This window comes from Poecilia reticulata, linkage group LG12 (assembly GCF_000633615.1).
Source record: "Poecilia reticulata strain Guanapo linkage group LG12, Guppy_female_1.0+MT, whole genome shotgun sequence".
Lineage (NCBI taxonomy): Eukaryota > Metazoa > Chordata > Actinopteri > Cyprinodontiformes > Poeciliidae > Poecilia > Poecilia reticulata.
This window is the reverse complement of record NC_024342.1, coordinates 766,776-788,368: the sequence shown is the minus strand read 5'-3', so window position 1 is coordinate 788,368 and position 21,593 is coordinate 766,776. Positions and strand designations below refer to the sequence as shown.

Below are 21,593 nucleotides of genomic sequence, written 5' to 3'. Positions count from 1 at the left end.
CCTCTGTCTGACTGAGAGGAGTCACACTGTGACCCTCACAGGCCTGATTTCAAAACACAGGAATGCTCACCCCGACTGCAAAATACATAATGCATCCACACATATACACACACCTCCCTCCACAAACACTGCAGGTAGAGGAATGACTTTCTTTGGCTCTTACCGTTCCCCCCCAAACACCCTCCTTGGCTTCTCCGAAACGGTTTTCAATTGCAGCCATAAAAGGAAACGGACATTTCTGCCTGAGCAGCAAAAGTTTTCCTGTCTCCAGGAAACTCCCACTGGGATGTCATGGCGAGTTTCGAGGGTCTGCTTCATTCACAAGCTTCAGCACAACAACTCAGACTTCCTATTAAACTTCCTCTTCCATTGTGAGTGTGTGTTGTAAGGAAGAATGGCTGGACTTTCAGGATTTCTTTATCACCGAGTCCCACAGTAGCAGAGAACAATGAACAATGTGTTTTCTCTCAGACTAAAGTATGCATGCTGAGATTCTGACCTCCACCAATCTGGTTCCAGTGCTTATTTAGTCCCAGAAACACTAAATACATCTTGCATTAACTAGTACTGTCAGTGATGTTGTTTTTGTTCTATATTATGTGTTTTGTCTCTGGGGTTTCTTGGTTCTCCTTATCCTTCTTTCTCTCCTCTATTCTCTTCTCCCTCTTTACCTTTTACATTTTTACACCACCTCTCTCCCTTTCTTTTTTCTTTTTTTTCAATTTCTGCATCCATGACATTTGATGTAAGGCCTAAACCCAGAACAATGAACCCAGCGCAGAGCTCAACCAATACTGACAATAAATGGGTCCAAAAGCATCTGCATCCTGTGAGGTGATTACTTTTGGACAATAGCCTGGTAAGAAGGAGGAGAGCAACAAGACTACAAAGCAATAAAGACAGACTGAAGGCCTGCAGGATGGCTACTGCAGAGTTATTTTCTCTGGTGAATCCTCCTACAGATTTTTTGCTTTATCTGAAATTATTTGTTCAAACAAGAAAAGCTGAGAGCTACATTAAATCTACATTAAAGCTGTCCTCATACACTCCCTCTGGGGATGTTTCCTATCAAAGAGTGGACGTATTCACAATTCTTTCCAGTAAGCTGGACCCACGGTGAGGAAACTCCACAGATCTATGCCGCTGACAAGTTGTTGCTTGTAAATAGTAGGTGGAGAAAGAGATGCAGCACCAATAAGACAATATTAGGTCAATATCTGTCAGGCTGAGGCCCATAATGCAAAATCTGCAGTCAGAATGAACTGCAGAAGTTACGATTTAGTGTATCAACAGTAGGAACATTGATTCTTAAAAGCAGTTTCATGTATTTGTAAGTTAAGCTAATGGAATGTTTTCGATTATTCTCTAATGTCTCATGGAGGGACTCTGCAGGATGAGACTATCACTCTGCTCAATCAGCAAAGTTCATATTTTACTTCCACTATCCGGTTTTTGTGTCTGCAGGGGACTTAGACACTTCTGAGGAACGTTTATCTAATACAGTAAAGAATTATGTACATTTGTGTGACTCTTCATTAAATAACTACTATAATAATAACTGACTGTCAAATGGTGGAAGCCTCCTGGATGGAAACTGCAACATCGTTGGCAAAAAGCAAAGAGGATAAAGGGAGGGAAACGGAACAACCACTGGCCACGCTTTCTCTTGCATCATGGAGAACACTGAGTTTTTTGCAGCAGTTTGGATCAACACAGGAACGAACTTCATTTTAGGCAGGGGTCAGAGTTCAACAGACGACAATTAATTTTGATAGTGATTTCAGAAAACCCAGCCTGACTCCACAGAGCTGACTTCAGGATTCAGGCCCAACATGGAGCTCGGCCATCAGAACCCTCCTAAGCTTCAGGTGTGATGTGACCTTTCCAGCAGAAACCAGAGCAGCACCACCTCCCGCAGCGACTGCAAATAGTCGTCAGTTCAGGTTGCAAGGCTGCACACGTCTGCAAGCTGGGCGGCACGACTGCCACTCATAATGAGGTCGCTGTGTGCAGATGAATAGGTTCACAGCAGCTGCTGGGAGGCTGGCAGAGGCCACCGGCTCAGACTGGGGATTAACACAGCACTGTGTTAAAAGGGTGGATCAACCAAACACACGCACACAAAATGCTGAAGGTTGAAAAAGTACTGGAAACTCTTTAGCGCACCTCTGTCTCAGGAAGTGATGTACCTTATTTTAGAAAAGTTCTCATCCAAACTTAAGAGAATAAGTTGGAAAATATCTGATAGAAAAATGTGGAACTAAGGAAACTGAGTCCTGCAGAAGCTGCCAGGCTGATGATCTCAGCTGTCCCTGTCGCTTTTTATCTCTTTTGATCCTTTTTGATAAAATGAACAACAACCTGAGCTGCCAGTAGTGACAGCTTTGGGCTCCAACAGAAACTATAGCAGCTCTGAGGAGCTCTGCAAGCCTTCGCTAGCTGCACTGGATGAACGCAGGATGTGTGAAATGGAGCAGAATGAGTGGGGAGGATAGGCTCAGAGAACCGGCCCACACTGGCAGTTCAGCGCCTTCTGATGAACCCAGCACCATCTTTCTTCAGGAATGTTTGGCCCGGAAAGCCAGAAACACGACTACAGATGCTGCTTACAGAAACCAAGCTGAAGTCTAGTTCAGTTAGAATGGAGGAAGTTCTGTTCATGGGTTGGACAGATTGTTCCTCAGTATGCAGCAGTGAGGCTCATCACTCCTCTACTATCCCTCCACTAACTCACTTTTTATTTTATTTGTTACACAATTATTCCTCTGAAATAATTATTCTCAAAGCAAACTGAAAGTGACTCTTCCATCCATCCATGGCATCAAATCATTTCTATCCATGTTTCTATTTACAGAGCTGCAGGGGGCCAGATGCACCATGCTGCTCTGAGGGGAATGTGGAGACCACCTAGGCTAACCTGCATATTTTTGGTCTGTGGAAGGAAGATGGAGTACCAGGAGAGAACCCACCAAGTAAACATGCAAACAACCTGCAGAAAGGCTCTAGACTAGGATCTGAACCCAGGACAACACAGTGCAGTCCTGATTCATCTCCCTAACACATCCAATCTGTTCCTGTCACATTTCAGGGACAAAAACAGATTATTTATCTAAAAGTAATATTCAAAGCTTCATGCTTAAGGCTAATGTGGCTACAGAGAGTCTGCTTCAGATAAACTCACACTCAGTCAGGATGACACACTGTGGATCACTGTCAGCTGGACTGGGAACACATCATTATAGACCAGCTGTTAATGGCTGGTCTCTCTCTCTCTCACACACACACACACACACACACACACACACACACACACGCACGCGCGCACACACACACACACACACACACACACACACACACACACACACACACACACGCACACAGCTAGCAGAGTTGCATTTTTCAGGGGAATTAGAGAGCTTCTGTTAACCAGCTCTACAAGAGAAACTTCTGGCCATAAACTTCTATCTGTCAGTACTATATATTCCAACATTGTTTTACAGACCAGATTTTGCAGATGAGTGGCAGTTATTTGCTTTTCTATGGACGTTTATAGGGTGATGATTTAAGGTCCTTTTCATGAGGAAAACTGTTCAGCCTGCAGCTCCAGGGCTGGCCCTCATCCCTGTTATTATGCCAAACCTGCTGTTCTGTCCTGTCTGGAGAGAAATCATTAAAGCAGATCCATGCATGGTGGCTGGAGTAGCTGCACTCAGTGTTACAGGTGGATCTGAGCAGGTAAGAGCACAGCAAGGCATCACTGCAGCTGCAGAGCAGCAGAGAGTAACGGCACAGACAGGGACAGAGAAAAGAAGGAATCCAGCTGAGCTGTCCAGACCTCTGGGGAGTGGAAACTATGTTACATGTTGCTTGTTTTGAAATATTTTCTTTCAAGGTCAAATTCTGGACTTCAAATTGCTTGAAAATCAAATTTAACCCTTTCCAAATTGATGGGTACCAACATTAACTTTTTTTCCTTGGTGATGTACAGCATGGGCAGACTTTGCTTTTCAGAGGCAGTCACAGTGATAATAATGTAGATGAGTTCATAAATACATTTCATTAACAAGACATGGTTACTGTGTACACCTTGGGCTTAGAGGTGCACCAATCGATCATCCAGCTGATTTATCAGCACCGATTTCTTTGATTTTGGTGATCGGCCGATACTTACATGAGAAGCCGATCTTATCCTCCGATCTTATCTACCTCAGCAAAGCCTACAAATCAACCTCTGTCCTCTTTGCTCTGCAGAGAGAGGTCTGACTGACAGACCAGCTCACCAGGTCATGTCTGCAGGTTTGCAGTTAACAACAGTCACCCCACTGTTGTTAGCTCAGCAACTTTATTGGTATTTAGCAACATTTCAGACAAAAATATTTGGCTTTGACCAAAACTGGAGTTAGCAGGTCCGTAAACGACTGGAAAACTTCAATCTGTGCAGCTCTACCTGGGCTCATCTGGACTTATCTTTTAACTTTTATTTGGCTAGTTGATGAGCACTGCTCATCTGAGGCTGACCTGATTTAAGTCATGGTCAGTGGAAACCTAAATAGAAATGAAATGAGGCAGAATCCTGCTTACTGCGACTAAATGACTGATTGACCTCAGAATCTACTGAGTTTCTCTGATGCTCATGCTTTTAGTTTAATCATGCTCTTAGGCTATCTGCACAGTAAAATGAAAGAGCTCATAATGAGTTCAGAGTCCTGGCTGAGGGCAAAAGTTCTGTTCTGAATCATAGCAACAGAACCATGGAGGTTCTGCAGCAGGTTAGATCCAAATGAAAGAGCAGATTAAAACCTTCAGTCCTATAGCAGAGAGCAGTGGTGGCCTGAGGATCTGTTAACGTTTGTGTTCTGACAAATTGGTGGCTGCTTGTGGTGAGCAGCAGCAGCCGCCACCTTGGCTTCAGTCACTCTGCTGTTTAGCTGTGAAAACAAGCAGCCACAAAGAGACTCATGTTAAATCCAAGTTGGGCTTTTCAGCAACGGCAGAGAGCAGTAAAATAGTAAAGTGTTCTGATCCAACTGCATCCTGGATGCTTAGGGCAGACATCTTCACTGCATGGCCACAACTGACTGCTTCTGTGTTTTTGCTCCATCTCTTCCTCTCCTCCAAGCCCCCGGATGACCTTTCACCCCAAGCCTGGCTCTGATCCTCTGATGGGCTCCACCTGTTAAAGAAGAGTGCTTCCTCTCCACTGTCACCCCATGCTTCCTCAGGATCAGACAACACCATCCTGAGTAACTACAAAAACTGATTATAGGTTTAATCAGTCGGCTTATTGAAATTTTCCAGCCGATTATGATCTTTAAAAAGGATTTAATTTAATAAGTTTAAAAACTATTTACATTTTATTTGTATTTATTGAGTATTTATTTAACCAGAAGGTTTCTTGAGGTTTTGCTCTGTTGCTGCTGCCCTAACAGATAACAGCAGAAGAGATTACGCTCTCAACCGACTGACAGAAGATCTGGAGCATCTTGTTGCAAACCTTGAAGTCCAGTCTGCTCTGTCCCTTCTTATAGATGCTTCACTGTTTTGTCTCCAGTCAAGACCTTATGTCCTTATGAACACTGAGGTATTTATATTCCTCTGCCACCTCCACCTCACATTGTGGCTCTTTGCAGACCAAAGCTTTGAAATTCCTTTACAACCCTTCTCAGACTGAGGCAGGCCAGTGGCTAGTTTACAGCCACAAATGACTGAATATTACTGGAATGAACTCAACTGATTTGAACTAAATTTGCTCTAAGCTGGATAAAATACAACTGATAATCAGCAAATTATGAGTTGCACCAGTTTGTCTTGCGATGGCATCGTCTTGGTGACCGGAGTGGGTGAGAAGCTCTCCAGGTTTCCTAACTCATTCATGAACAAACCTGTATGCACCAAGGTTCACACACACCTGACTGAGTAAGCTGCAGTTGACTCATGTGAGGAAAGAGCAGGATTACTGCAGGGTGACGTAACAGGATCGTCTCTCTGCCGACACATTACTCACCAGCCAAGTTTTTTACTTCACAATTTAATCAAATGAACTTTGTTGGAGCTCGTGTTGGTTTGTTGGCATGAATCCTTTAAGGCATCAACTTACTCCAGCGTTAACAGATGCTTAAATCTGTTTTAATCAGGTTCTAACTGCAGGACGGAGCTTTGTCACTGAAGAAGACATCATGAATTCTTTCTTGGACTGAGGAACCCAATTGCCATGGTGCTGATCTTAATCTGTTCGAACCGACACTGAGCTCTAAACTCATGTTTCGTCTGCAGATTCATTTCCTAAATCCAAATGAAGACTTTAGTGGGATGTGATATTATCTGTTTACTCAGAAGTTGGTACATCCGCCAACAAACAAAGTGCTCGGACCAGTACAGAGCTCATATCTGATCCCGGAGTTCCAAACTGGAACAGACATGTTTTAGCACATCGCTATGACAAACATGAGGAACATGGAATACTGGGGAATGTTCTCAAACAACACACAGGATGGAAGGAGTGCTAGGATTCTGGCTTGTTAGCATGGCTGAAGTAATGAAACCAGAAAGTCTTAGTCCACTCAGAAGTTCCTCCTTCAGTGACTCAGAGGGAGTAAAGGGATCTGTTCAGACCTGTTGCATATTCTCCAACAATAACCATCCTCAGGTTTCCCAGCAGAGACCGTCACCCGTCCCCTCCCCCCCTCTCTGACACACCCATCCTGTGAGGAGCGTCTCCGGCATACAGAGAAACCACAGCATGTTCTCCCTTCAGACTGCTGCTCACACACTTTGGGTTTTTTTAAAAGAAGGAACTGCAGATGACTTGCAGTTCCCCTAAGAGAAAGTATAGCTCAATTCACACACAAACATTCCAGCTCATCAAAAAGCCCAGAGCTGATTCAATGCAGCGATGCACCATCCATCCAGTCACTTACTACACCAGTCTGCAATTCCCTATACAAAGCTAACAGTGCTCTCTAATTAACATGACATGCAATACAATGGCATTGAATTGATTTGAAATTTTTTTTTACTTTTTTTCCCAGATTGAACCATTTAAAATGACTAAATCTATTGGAAGGTTTTTCTTCCAGTTTTTGGTCCAGATGGTGTTGCTACAACCCTTTAGAATTAGTCAAGAGGAAATAATCTAATCTGTTTTAGCTTCAGACAAAACATCTTGCCTCACTCCACTTCAGCATCTGCGAGTTACCATGGCAACGACCTCAAGGTCAGCATGAAGATTCACAACCAAAGCAAGAAAACACTTACTGGCACTTTAAATGAAGCAACTGATCTGCCTGAGTCATGTTATCGCTCTCTATTTCATCTAACAGATTACAAGATGTTCTGGTTCTGAAGAACAAACAGATGGACCCACATAGGTGATGTCATCATGCTCCTTACCAGGAGAAGGGCTGCTGTTTTGGGTTATGGGTTAGGTTAAGGACTAAGGTATGAATTAAGCTGAGGTTCACTCTAAAAAGTGTTTTTGGGCTGCAGTTCATCTTATGGACTTTTACTTAATTATTTTGCTTTTACTATGACAACTTCCTTTTTTGTGTTCATTTAACTCAAAACTTACACTCTAAAAAAGAAAATAGTTGTACCAACTTAACTGAATTGCTTCCATAGGTAACAAGCAATTCAATTTATTAAGTTTAACCAATTCAATATATTATAATCATCCAACTCAATTTGTTAATTCTATTTAACAAATTTATTAAGTATGTTTAAGATAACAGATTTAAGTCACTCTTACTCAAATAATTTATTTTCTTCTAATAAACATTTAAAATCTCTTTGACTTAATTCTACAAAAAGTCAACTCAAACTTTTAAGTAGTTCCAAACTAAATATTTTGGGCTGCAAACTTCTTAGTTTGCAGCATAATACTTTTTTTACAATGTCCTCTAAATACACTCTAACTTAAAAGTTAGCTGTTCTTTTTCTTAAATGACCTTTTTACGTTGACTTTACTTGAAATAATTAATTTCAATACCATATTTATATCCCACGTCTGACACCATGCCTCAAGCTGACCAGGGACAGATTTCCTGGTAAGTGACCGTGGCTCTGTGGGTAGAGTAGTCATCTTGTGATCGGAAGGTTGTAGGTTCGATTCCAGTTTCCTCCTGCCACATGTTGATGTGGATATCAGTATATAAATGTGTGAGCGTTTGTGACTCCAGTGTAAAGTGCTTTGAGTGGTCAATATGACTGAAAAAGCATATATAACTTCAGTCCATTTACCATTTTTTGAAATAAACTAAAGGATTTGAGTAAGACTGACATAAATCTGTTATCTTAAACATACTTAATAAATTTGTTAAAAACAATTAACAAATTGAGTTGGATGATTATAATATATTGACTTGGTTAAACTTAATAAATTAAGCTGAATTGAATTGCGTAGAAGCAATTCAATTAAGTTGGTTCAACTATTTTCTTTTGAGAGTGTTAGGTTTAGGATCAGGCTACAAAAATAAATGGAAGTCAATAGAAAGTTCCTGTAAAGACAGAAAGTGTTATGGCAGAACCATGAACGCAGCCTGCAGTGCCAGTGTGTGCACATCTGAGCTGATTTATTGTGAACTGATTCCATATAAATGAACTGAACTGGATTTTGTAATCCTTCCTGTTTGGTACTTGAGGCTGGTGTTGGTGTCTCTTAAACTTCAGTGACTTGTCTTGACCTTTATCTCACATCTATGATGACCTCCAGGTCCTGTATGGCCAGTATTTCCTCTTTAATTGACTTTAGACGCAACGTTTGGAACTCATTGTCTCTTCACAAAAGCCTGCTACTCTGATTCCAAAATGACACTGTATCCATGGTAATCCATGTACTACTCTGAAACCTGTCAGCTGATCTGAGCCACAGCAGAAGAGAACCAGCTGCTTCCATCTGGACTCACAAATAAATGACTTGGTGCCTCTCTGAATGAAATTCACTGATCCGTTTGTGGGATTTCTGCCTTTGGTTTATTTGCATGGATTTAGTCATAATTAGCACCTCTTATACTTACACTTGTCTCATGTTAAATGTTTTATTTCAATGTACCCAGTTCAGTTGGGTTTAGTCTCTTCCTCATTATTGACACTTTCAGACGATAAAATGAAGAACTAAAAATGGAAAAGCCTACTTTGACTTCTTTCACATCTACATACTATATTTTGTAATTCAATAAAAGTGGTTTTGAAGCTGACAGCTAAAAGGTCTGCTTCCTCAAAATGAAAACTCTCAACAAGTTGGAGGGCAGTGGCAGTCTGAGGACTGAGCAGCTGCAATGTGGGAGCCAATCAGGACCAACAGCAGCTCTGCTTCATTCAACACTTCACTCTGTCACTGTCAATAGAAAGCTGCTGCTGATGGGAATATTTTGGAAAAAAACATGATACTGTGGAACTTACCCAGACTTGCATATTTTTGTATTTATTTTTCATCTAAAATCTCTGAAAAACAGTTAATACATGTGTTTGGTGTTGAAATGTAACAGTTGTGCTACAGTAAAACTCCTGTAAACGTCTAATAACAGGAGTACAGCATTCTACTCAGACTGCATGCAGTATGTTAAAGAAAAAAAATATATAATTTATGAAGTTCTTGGAAGTGACTAAAGTGTCTGTTCTGATGCCTAAAACAGAGAAAGGAAAACAACCATAAAACTGTTAATGTTTTTTAGTAAAATGTGTTCCCGGGAGGATTTTGGCAAGGGAATGATTTAATAAGTCATCCATGTTGCTTCAGTTTTCTAAACTTAAGCTTGAGGCGGAAACATGAGCCTTTAGCCTGAACATGTTCTAACTGCTACCTGGCTCAGGTTCATCACAAATATACATGTGAAACAAATGAGTGGCGGAGCAGCCTGCAGCTAAAGCCGTGTAACAGCTGCAGGCTGAGAGGGTAACGAGTGGGAGGACAGGCCTCCTGTCCTCTGCTCTGCTCTCCTCCACTCCGCTCTCTGATGCAAAGGCAGTTGCTCCAGAGTCATTTAAATAAGATTGGCTGCGTCTGAGTGCCCTGCTGCTCAGAAACTCAGGATAATCCCAGCAGATCCTGTAACTGGATTAAGAGTCGGACCAAAATCTACAGCAAGAATGAAAGTCCTGTGACAACCAGATGCAGCAACACGTGTTCTCAGGGGTAAACCCCAACACACACACACACACACACACACTTTACCACCAAAAGTACATAGAGCAAGCAACTTGTTAATCATTTACCAGATCTACTGAAGGCTTTCAGTAGATCTGGTACTGAAAGCCTTCAGTACCAGATCTACCAGGAAAAAATATTACAAGCTGAATCTAAATCATTTCACTAAAGATTTCTTGTTTACTTTCCCATTTAACATGATGATTGTATTCAGAAATATACATCTTTATGATATTTTAGATAATTTACATATTTAAAATTGTTACAGAAATTGGGAACAGGATGTCACGTTTTATGAAGCAGGACTGCCAGGACATAATAAAAATGATCTAAACCAGGTTGTAAAATAACCTATGTATTAGCGCGTTTCTGGAACAGCAGTAAATCTGACGCACAAGCAACATCAGCAAACAGCAAAACTGCTTTTCTGCAGTCAGTGGTTAAAGCTGCGTTATGTAAATTTTATTAAAAATGTATTTTTATTTATTTGTTAAAACTCACACTATGTCATGGCAGTATTGTATGAGACAGATTATCTATGAAAAGATCAAACTCCTCCATCTTCTCCCTGACCAATTGGCATCTAGAGAAATTAACTCTGGTCAGAAACAACAGGTCAGAATCAGATGGAGGGGCTTAGCACTGTCAATCACTCTTGTGTAGACACTGCTCATTGTGCTAATGATGGAGAAACAGCTTATCATTCCAGGAAAGTAGTTTATCCATCATCATCAGTGGCCAAGCTAACGAGCCTGAGCATTCATTGTGGAGAACACAAGCATGCCTCATCAAAATGTAGCATAGCAAAGAGCAAGAGGGAGGGTGTGAGCAGCTCATACACAATGATGACTGACAGCCCCAAGACCCTCCTCCTGGCTCTGATTGGTTGTTTCTGATGGAGTGGTCTATGAGGTGGCAGCAGGTCTATAAGGAGAAGTAACTTGACTTTTTCACTGATTATCCGTTTCATATTGCACTGTAAAGAGAGTGGTAGTTTTAACAAATATACTGTATGTAAAAAATGTATATAACAGATAAATACTAGTATTTTCATTTTGCTTCAAAAATCAAACTTGAAGGAACACTGCAAAAAAATTATTGTTGTGTTCAAGTTGTGCTAAAACAAGTTAGCTCATCAGTGAAGCTATGCTAGTCTAAAACATGCTAAACATGTAGCAGCAGCTCAGACACCCCAATGCTAATGTCAGCATTTCATTTCATTCACATTTCTAAAGAAGTTCCATAAATGATCATAGCTCCTGAAATTCTGGAAAGCTGAATGGCAAGAACAGCTTTTGGCACCAATGTGAATAAAAACAATAAGTATCCTTGTTATTGAGCTCATATATTTAATAATTTGAACACAAAATGTTTCTTATTTTGTTGCCATAAAGTTTTCAAATAAAATGTGATAAATTGTGATTATTTATAGACCCTGCACTTAACTCAGTTTAAAATCTTAATCAAGTTCCACCGCTGAAAATAAATAAAACAAAGGTAAAATATATATATATATATATATATATACCCGCTTGCTGCTTTTACCAAATTCAAAAGGGAAGTAACAACAAAGCATGCCTCATCAAACCTTGATTATCAGTCATGTGACCACCTGTAGAAAAGCAGTTCTTCTAGCAGTTAGCTCATCTGGAGCATTTATGTATCTACAGCACAAAGCCAAGAGAGAAAGACATTAGAAATGACCTGAACATGTTTGGTCTGTTTGGAAAGGCTGCCCAGAAGGTCGAGAAAGTTTGGTCCCCCATATAAAATATATGATGGTGAAACTTTGGTGTGCAGAGCTGCATTAGACTGTACCACAAGGATCCCAGAACAACGTCGATTAGACAAAGGGCAGCAGAAAACCACACACAGAGTATATAGGTATAAGTACAAACATCTCACACCAACAGTCAAGCACGGTGGTGGGAGGGGGAATTATTTAGGCTTGTTTTACAGCCACATGAGTTTATGATGAACTCCTGTTTACCAAAGTATTCTGGATTCAACAGAAGTGCTAGACAGATGGTTTCATGTTTGGTGCGTTCACACTGAAGTGACCCAATTCCGAATTTTTGGCAATTTCGATTTTTTTGCCGGGGCCGTTCACACTGCCAGTAATTGCGGCCTGTATGCGTTCTGCAGTGTGAACGGGCAAACGACCTGAAAGTGTCCCGCATGCGCATTAGAGGGCGCAATAGCGTCAGCGTTCTCAGTGTTCTGCCAACTGCCATAAGAAGAAGTGCTCAGTGTTTGCGGAAGTAAACCTGGAGGCTAACGGTGGAGCTTAGCTTACATATTTGAAGTTGTTGTCCGGCCGGAGCAGCTTATTAACAACTTAATCCTCATATAGTCCATCATAGCTGTTGTTTTTCTTCTCGCTTCTTCCCGTAGAATAGTGAGATTTGTTGAGAATCAGTGACGTTCAGTTAATGCGACTTGGACGTTAGGTCGCATTTGAATCTGATATGTATCGGATATGGGTCACATTTGAAAAAGAATCTGACCTGTGCTGTTCACACTGCCATGAAAAGATTGGATACAGGTCACATTACGTCAAAAAAAATCGGAATTGGGTCATTTCAGGCTGCAGTGTGAACACACCAAACATGAAACCATCGGTCTTAACCGCTGAAGACTGTTTCAAACTGGATCATCAACAGGACAATGACCCCAAACATCACCGTTGGTCACCATTTCTGGTTCCTTTCCACAACAGAAAGGAGCCAAGGTACTGCAATGGTCCAGTCAAAGTCTAGACCACAAGCTTAAAGAAACAATGTGTGGAGGAATAAACAGCATTCTAGAGGAGCACAAATCTGCATTACTGCAAATAAGAGTCATGGAGAAACCATGCACTATAAGCGCTTACTGCCAAAGGAGCTTTTAATTTCAGATTCATTTTCATTTAAAAAAAAATAAGGGTGTGTGGTCTCCTATGTGCTTATGTATACTTCAAGTGTGATTGAAATAATGTTTGAACTTGGTAAAAACATCGTTTTTAACCAAAGACGTGAAAAAAGGTTTCGCGTTAGACCACAAATGTACGGACACACATTAGATCTGTTACGCAATAAATCAATTAATAGTTTGATCATTTAAAATAAATTCAATAGTTTTCATTTGCATGATTCATCCTTTCTCTCAAAAACTGGATGATAAGTCTTCAGTCTGGTGCTTTGGTCTTATGACGGTGTCCTACAGCAGCTAGCTCTGGATGCTGACTGACACAGACCGCTTCAACTCAAACTAATGTAATGATGAGGTCAGGAGCATCAGGAATTTCTATACTATCCACAGAGCTTGAACAACCTCCCAAACACAGATACAGGCGCTCATCATCTGGAACTAGTGATGACTCGTGTGTTTTTCTTCCAGTCACATGGAAGCCCTGTAGCCATTAGGAAGCCTCTGTGCTTCAAATAGACCAGAGCTCCTGCTGCCTGCTCCAACAGTAATCCTTCACTGTCAGCTAATGGAGCTCTGATGAGTCTGAGCCTCCAGGTCAGGATGAACTCTGCTTCATCTATTTTTATGTTTGTCTAATTTTGCTTCCTTGTGAAGTAAGCTTTGCAGTAAGTACCACCAATGGGCTGCACACCAGGCCTCGCCACTAAAGGTTGACTGTCCGTTGTCTGAGCAGCTAATGAAGAGAAGAAGAACTTACAGGACCAGAGAATCCAGACATTCTTCCTTCCTGTTTATGTTCGGAGAAGTCTTAGCCATTGATCTCAGTTTGACCTTTATCTGACCCCTGGGCTCGATACAGTAATGTTATGTCCTCCATCAAAAGAGAAGCTAGTCCATGTAGAAACTGTGATCCTCTGAAGAAGACACAGCCATAAACGGCATATCCTGCTGACTTTCACAATAAAACCCTACCCAGACTAAATAATAATGCAGCATGACATCAGGAAACATGTCATTGTGATAGAATTGCTGAATGTTGCCATGACGATGAGTCAATTTCTTCCTGTTAACCCCGTCACAATGACCCATCCTTCTTTGAGCTTCAGCATCACCAGTGACTGTCCATCCAACAGGACAGAGACATTATTAGTGCATGACACTTTGATTATAATATTCTACCAAATATTACATCCAAACTGTAATTACAACTTTGCAAAAACTGACTGATGTGATTTTCATTCAATGTATTAACTGTGGCAAAAAATAAACTTCCCACCAAAAAAGTTGGTATCTTAGTTACCAGGTACATGACATGTTTACACCAAACCAGCACCAGGTCATCCCGGTGTTGCTGGCTGACTCATAAATTAGGGTTTAGTTTATTTAAGGGCATAAACTAATCCCCAATTTATGGGTTTGTGGAAGGCCTGAACACGATCGCAGGCCACATTTTGTTTTACAATTTTATTTGTAAAAAATGTTGAAAATCAAGCATTATTTTTCCTCCATTTCATAAATAAACAGTGTTGTGTGGACCCGTCACATAAAACCCCAAAATAAAAAATACACTGATGTTTGTCATTGTGGTGTGACAAAAAGTGAAAAAGATGAAGAGGTCTGAGTATTTTTGCAGGGTGAGCAGCACAGTGTTACACTCTGTATAACCAGCTACGTCTCAGCAAGTTAGAATCTGTGTTCTAACAAGGCTCGTTTGTCAGATTAATAGTATTTTTTTTAATAATAACTCTTAAGCAGGTAATAAACATACTTGCCTTTAAATCTACATTTCTGTGTTAAACATTTTTATTCTGATAATATTAATATTCAAATCTTAAATGTGCTGCAAGAGGAAAATTATTTTAACAGAAATAAAGGGTTGAAAATATCAGTCTGTGTGGAATTAATCATTTGTGTTTCACATAGTGAACTGGCTGAAATAAATTAAGTTTTAATAATTTTCTAACTTATTGATATGAACCTCTGAAGAAGAAGCAACAAACATGTTTCTGCAGCCTTTCCAAAGAAAATAAGCAAAGTTCTGTTTCATCTTCCATAAATGGTCAGATATAAAAACTACTTTGTCCAAATGAAATAAAATGACCAAGAGTGGACCATCATCCAAGCGGTTCCTGATGTTTTAAATATTGGAATTAAATAAAATAATAATAAAAAAACGCACACACATAATATTTGTCACTTCCTCAATACATGAACTTACGGTTGCAGTTATACAAGTGAGTAAAAATGATTTCAAAAAGAAGAGAAACTTGTGATAGGTTCCAAACAACATACCAAGGTGAAAACAATTCAGCAGATTCATACTAAATATGAACGCAACAAACCTGGAAAAGAGAACAGAGAAGACTTCGAGCCTTCAGACCTGTGGCATGGATCACAGGACGAAGAAAAAGGAGAAGATGCTAACAGTCTAACACACTCAATCAACCCAGGACTTTGTTCTCAAACGGAGCGGATCATCTGAGGACAAAGTGTGTTTAGTCTCTGTGGGTCCAAACTGCATCAACACACTGCAGCCACGAGGATCATGTCCATAAAAGGCCAGATGAAGCAGATCTCCTTACACGCTATACCCATTATACCTACTCCTTGTTTCTTTGAACTTCGGACTTTCAATAATCACTTCTTCCGTTTTGAATCTTTTGATTTTCATGGAGTGTGCCTTGCTGTTTTCCTCTGACCAGAATTGAAATGTCCCTTTCAATCCTGAAACAGTAAATCTTTCAGCCTTCGTCATCATGACTCTTTCCTCCCAGCAGACCTGCAGCCTGTTTCCTCTGAGCACAGCTGAACTTTTCCCAAAAACTAATCCAGCTCTTTTTCTAAATATAATAAGCAGAAGGAATACTTCCACAGCTGCCAGCACACAATGTGCCATAAAAGTCCACGTCTTTTCTATGTGTTCTGCCTCAAAGACAAAGTGAAAATCTTGCTGGTGTGCAGGAGCAGAATGAGTCCTGGAGGAGGAATTTCTGCCTTTTATCAGGATGACAGCAGCAGAAAACAACTTGTTAAACACAAACACTGTGATCACTCTGCTGTCAGATTCAAGCTATTCGAATCTAACACTGGCCAACATTTCACACATGAACACTGCAGAAAGCCAGTTCCAAAGCCCTGACCACTGAGGCGGAAAATTAATCATTGGTTGAAACAAAACTATGTTCAGTGGAAACGATTCAGTGCAGATCTGCAGGAACAGAGACTGGAGGACCTCCCACTTTCAGTTTAAACTGTAAAACTTTAAAAAATGCATCACAGACCTTCAAAATAAAATGTGTGTTTGCAGTTTGACATCCAAACACTCATTGAATATGACCAAAAAGATTCTGCACTATAAGTTCAGACAGTGTACAGCCCACAGAGAAGCCTTCATGTCAGAAAGCATCCCAGGCTCATCGGCCTTGGAAACATGGCATGTCAACATTTCAAGCCAAGATGGAAACTGTCACCACAATACCGCTTCCTGTTGCAATAACAAATGACTCGGTTTATGTAGTGTGAAGAAAGTTGTGTGTCAGAGCTCCTCTGTAAAATGTGTCAAAGTATGTAAAGTTATTGGGAGCTAACTGATCATCTAATTACTGGAAATCTTGTAAAACAAGAGTCCTGAAAGCTTGAGAATATCCAGCATTACATTAGATCACATGACAGCAGCAGCTGACCAGTTCCACTCCGTCCAGTCTGCAGCCAGCAGAACCAGAGCCCAGCATTAAAAGCAGGTCATTGTGCAGCTGCAGCCTGACCAGCACTGAGGATTATTTCTGTCCCTGAGGAAGGGGGAAGCGGCAGCAGCTTTGTTCCACCTCCATCCCCCACTGATGGAGGCATCTGTCTCCATCTTCCATAGAGCTGCATTCAGAATCAGGGTGTGGCTGAATCTGATTACTGACAGCTGCAGTGGTTCAGCTCATGTCAACACAAATCTTCCTCTCACAGCAGAGGCAGACAAGGACAAAGACAGAACTCTGTCTAATTTCACAGGTCAGCCTTCTTCACTCAGACACCATCATCATCATCTGTTTGTGCCCATCCAGTAGCAACCTGTCCAGGAACAGCAAACTGCTAAGGATGGAACATCAAGTGCTCTGGATGTTAAAGGGGACACAGCACTGAAATCTAACCAAAACCACACATAATGACACCAAGCCTTACATTAATATTGAATTCTGATTTTTGTTATATTTTGCAGTAAAACAAGCTGAAGAAGAAAAAGGATCCATCATGATTCAAGCATCATCTTCAGTGTTAGTAGATCAGATGGTCCCAGTCTGAACTTAAACAGATAATTTATGTTCTGAAACCAGCAGAATAATTTCTTGCTGGAACAAGAAAATAATGAACCATGTTGGTGAACTCCAGGTAGCAACCAGCGTATTATCCAGATAAGGAAGTAATAAAATCTTCCATTGTATCCGCTCAGGTCAAACACTAACTGGTAGCTTTCAGAGGTGTTCAACTTTATAATGTTGCTTTCTACTAAATAGACTTAATATTTCCTGCACCACTCCCAGTTCAGTGTGGTTCACATGTCTGAGCTGTGTTAATAAGCCTGGATTAAAGACGCTCAGCTGGATGAGCTCATCAAACAGGACTTACCTGGGAAGGCATGCGGGTTGGACGACCCTCTCTTGAGGCACTTGGAACAGAAAATATGTACATTATAGTGCAGGCCAGGCCACTCCTGCAGCAGCATGTTCAGCTCCTCCACCAGTGGAGTGACAGCCTGCCAGGCGGTCCAGATGTTAGGCAGTGAGGCGTGGCTAGCGATGGACAAAGTCTCCATGAACAGCTTCCCCTTAGAGGGCTGGTGACTGATCACCACTGGGACCTTCCCCCGATAGGCAAATATCTGATGCCTGCCATCTGATCGCTGGACCACATGGTTGTTGATTTGCACACTGAAGCGTGCAAAAAGTCCAGGAGGGAACAGGAAAGGGAAGCTGTACTGGATGTAGAGCTGCTCCACTGAAAACAAGGGGCTAAGATTCAGAGAGTTTCCTCCCACTGAGTCTTCTAACTGAGCCTCCTCGCTACTGACATAGCTGGGAAACTTGTACCACACTGTGGCTCCATTCAAGGGCTTGGTACGAGGTTTGTTGATGCAGTAGCAGACACCCATCTTCTCCAGGAGCTCCATAATGAGGTGGAGGTCCTGCTGTGTCTCAATGTGTGGTCTGAGGAGCAGGCGGATGACATTGGAGGGCAGGAGGCCATCATGGAGGAAGCCCTCCAGGTGCTGTTGAAGATGAGTGACCCTGAGGTTCTCTCCCTTCTCATCCTCAATAACTAGACTCACTCTCCCCTTGTCACCCCTTTCCCCTTCAGACAGCAGCCGGTCCAATAGAGTGGACTTGTCCCTCTGAAAGAAGACATTAAGAATTGCAATAAAACGTGGAAGATTGTGGAAAACATACTCCTTCAGTGTGATGCTGTCCTCAAAGTAAAGCAGCTTCCCACTCTCATGCAGGTAGGACAAGGCGCTCTGCAGTCGGTCCTCTGTGAGTCCCGCCTGGAGGCCCAGACGGGCTGAGCTCCACCATGACAGCCACAGATCTTTGGATTTAAAGTGCAACTCCTCCAACATCTGCCAAGACTTTGGCAGCACACGGTGAAGGTTGGGGAAAATCTCCCTGTGGTCTGCAACCGACATGAGCTTCTCCCTCAGCCTCTGGATGTTCTTCTGGGTCTCTGTGCAGCTAATATTCAGGACCGGGGACAGGATCTGCAATCGCTGGTTAAGCATGTACTGCAACTGGGCTTTCTTGCGCCTCAGGTTCTTGTCGCTGACACCATAAAAGAGAACGTGTGGGCTGGAGGTGCGGACCTTATAGCCTTGCTCCAGAGCGAGGTCTACCTGCTGGACCAGGCTTATTAGACATTGGATGTCGCTCCTCTCCTGGAGGCCGATCTGTCTGTGTATGTCCAGAGTTTTCTCCTCCACCTCTATCTCTCCACACAGGTCTGCATGTGTCCCCACCAAACACACAACAGCATGGGGGACTTTAGCGCACAGCAGGTGAAGGAAATACCCGATGTGGGCATAAAAGTTCTTGGGCGAGTAAGCTTTAAGATTGACAACGAGAACATAGAGAGCACCGGGGGAGAGAAAAAAGGGTTTGATGAGGTCATAATTAAGGTTCCCTGACAAGTCATACACTAAGAACATTAGATGGCGATCAGAGTCTGCCACCCAATTAGTGACTTCTATTCCTTTATTTCCCTGGGTTCCTCTGACGTCCTGCTCAGTTGGTACCAAGCTCTGTCTCAGCTTGGTCTTCCCAGCATTTTTTGTCCCCATCAGAACCAGTTTGAGCCATGGCTTTACAGCAAGCTGAGACTGTGCTAGTTCCTTCTGGTAGACAGCAATGTATGGGATTCCCTTCATGCACACCTCATATGGAGGCTGGATGAGAGGGTTATCTTTCACCTTCCAAATGTTAACCCTGGACAGCTTGCCAAAATGATCTGGAAGAATGGCTATTTGGTTACCCTGTAAAACAAGTTCCTCCAACTTCTCCAGCTCCACAATGGAATCAGGTAGATGAGTGATGTTGTTGTTGTCCAGCCAGAGATTTACCAGCTTCACCAGCTGAGCAATTCCCTCTGGAATATTAGTCAGTTTATTTCTGCTCAGGTACAGTTCCTCTAATCCTGTAATGCTTAAAACAGCCTGTGGAAATTCATTAAACTCGTTGGAGGACAAATTTATCATTTTCAGTCTTTGCAGCTGAGCAAAGGATGAAGGCAGCACTGTGAGGTTGTTTCCATCCAGCATCAGGCTCTCCAAGTTGTGCAGGTGACAGAAAGTGTCAGGTAAGGAGGACATGTGCAGACTGCTGAGCCACAGGATCTTGGTGGACTTCAGCCTCAAAATGTCAGCTGGCAACGCCTGAAACTTGTTCCCAGAGAGGTCAAGCTCCTCCAGCTCCCCCAGGGTCAAGATCTCAGCGGGGAACCGGTTCAGCTTGTTGTGATCTGCATCCAGAGTTCGCAGCTTGCAGAGGCTGGTGAAGGACCTGGGGAAGTCGTGCAGGTCGTTAAAACTGATGTCAAGTTCCTCCAGAGTCTGAAGCGCTCCAATCTGAGCTGGAAGGTTCTGGAGTTTGTTGTGACTGATGCAGAGCTTCTTCAGTCCTTTCAGCTGCCCCACACCATCAGGCAGGCTTCTCACACAGTTGTGACTCATGTCAAGCTCTACCAACTGCCCCAGCTCAAACACCACCCTGGGCACTGAGGAGAACCTGTTCCTGCGCAGGATGAGGATGCGCAGGTTGTTGAGGGTGGACTGCAGTCCGTCCGGCAGCTCCTGAAGGGAGTTGTTTCCCAGGTTGAGCACCTCTATGTCGGATATATCGTCGGGCAGGATGATCTGGTTGTTTTTGGAGCAGAGGGTCAGCTGGCGGAGGTTGCTCCGCAGCTTCCTGGAGCGGAGGGCGGCATCCCTCCACAACCTGGCCGTTTTCAGATTGTTCTCCGTTTCCTCCATGGCGTTGCACCCAGATCCCTCCTTCTCCTTCTCCTTCTCCTCCTCCTCGTTGTTTTCATTGAGAGTTTTCATGATTCATGATGAGAGTTTGCATGGTGGACAAAGTCCCTCAAAAACCAGCGCTCCTCCGATGAACAAGCCCTCGGTCAGAAGGGGGACAACAGCCCCTCGGTGTCCGCTAGTAATCAAGTGTTGTGGCAGGAATGGGAGGGGTTCCTGCGGCCGCGGAGACATCCTCTTCTCCTGCGCCACTCAGCACACAATGAGAGCAGACCTCCGCGATTACAGCTCCAGCTTCAACCCTGAGCCCGAGGCCCGGGGCCCCGCCTGCCCTCTGATCATCACAGTCAACATCGTCGCGCACAGAAACCGCCCTGAGGCTCCCAGAGTCCGGGAGGAGCCGAGTGTTTGTGATGGCTGCAGCCGCCGTGGGTCCTCCGGGGAGCGGAGTGGAAGTGAGGCAGCAGCAGCTCCGCACACTGCGTCAGATCTCTGCGCTCCTCCTCCTTTCCTCCTCCTTCCTGTCGTCCGGAGAGAGGAGGAGGGAAAGTGGTCATCCTCCCATCGTTTCCCTGCTGCAAAACTCACTATTGTACGAGATTCCAGAGCAGAAATGTTGTTATAATACGAATAGAAACATGCAGGGTAGCGGTGGAGACTGTGGGTCCCGTTGATTGAAGGGAACGAAGATATTTTGTAGACAATCATGACCAGATTTAAATATTCAGGTGATTTTTAATAGAACAAATATCAGTAAACAGCTGGTGGTTTCAGTCAACCACCTTTTCATGTTCTAATCGTGGAATTATCCTTTCCTGGGATGATGTGTAATAAATTACATTTTAAAATACGTTTGTCAAAAGAGACACAATAAGTCCCAACTTTGATATACACCATTAAATATAAATGATTTTCTTATAATTAATATAATAACAGGCAGATTTTTCATGTCTTTTCGATACTAATGGAGAAAACATGAAAACCCCTACATGACTCTTACTCCACCTAGTGGACGGGGTGTATAAGTTCGACTAA

General features: G+C 42.6%; 1 protein-coding gene across 1 annotated transcript in view; it reads right to left on the bottom strand.

Moving 5' to 3' along the window:
• The window catches only part of mfhas1 (multifunctional ROCO family signaling regulator 1), a 32,794-nt gene extending 11,647 nt beyond the window's left edge, over positions 1 to 21,147 (bottom strand). The window contains exon 1 of the mRNA XM_008423109.2: positions 17,669 to 21,147. Within this exon, the coding sequence (XP_008421331.1) occupies positions 17,669 to 20,630 (2,962 nt within the window). The 5' untranslated portion in view covers positions 20,631 to 21,147. The remainder of the gene's footprint in view (positions 1 to 17,668) is intronic.
• Positions 21,148 to 21,593: the final 446 nt, after the last annotated feature.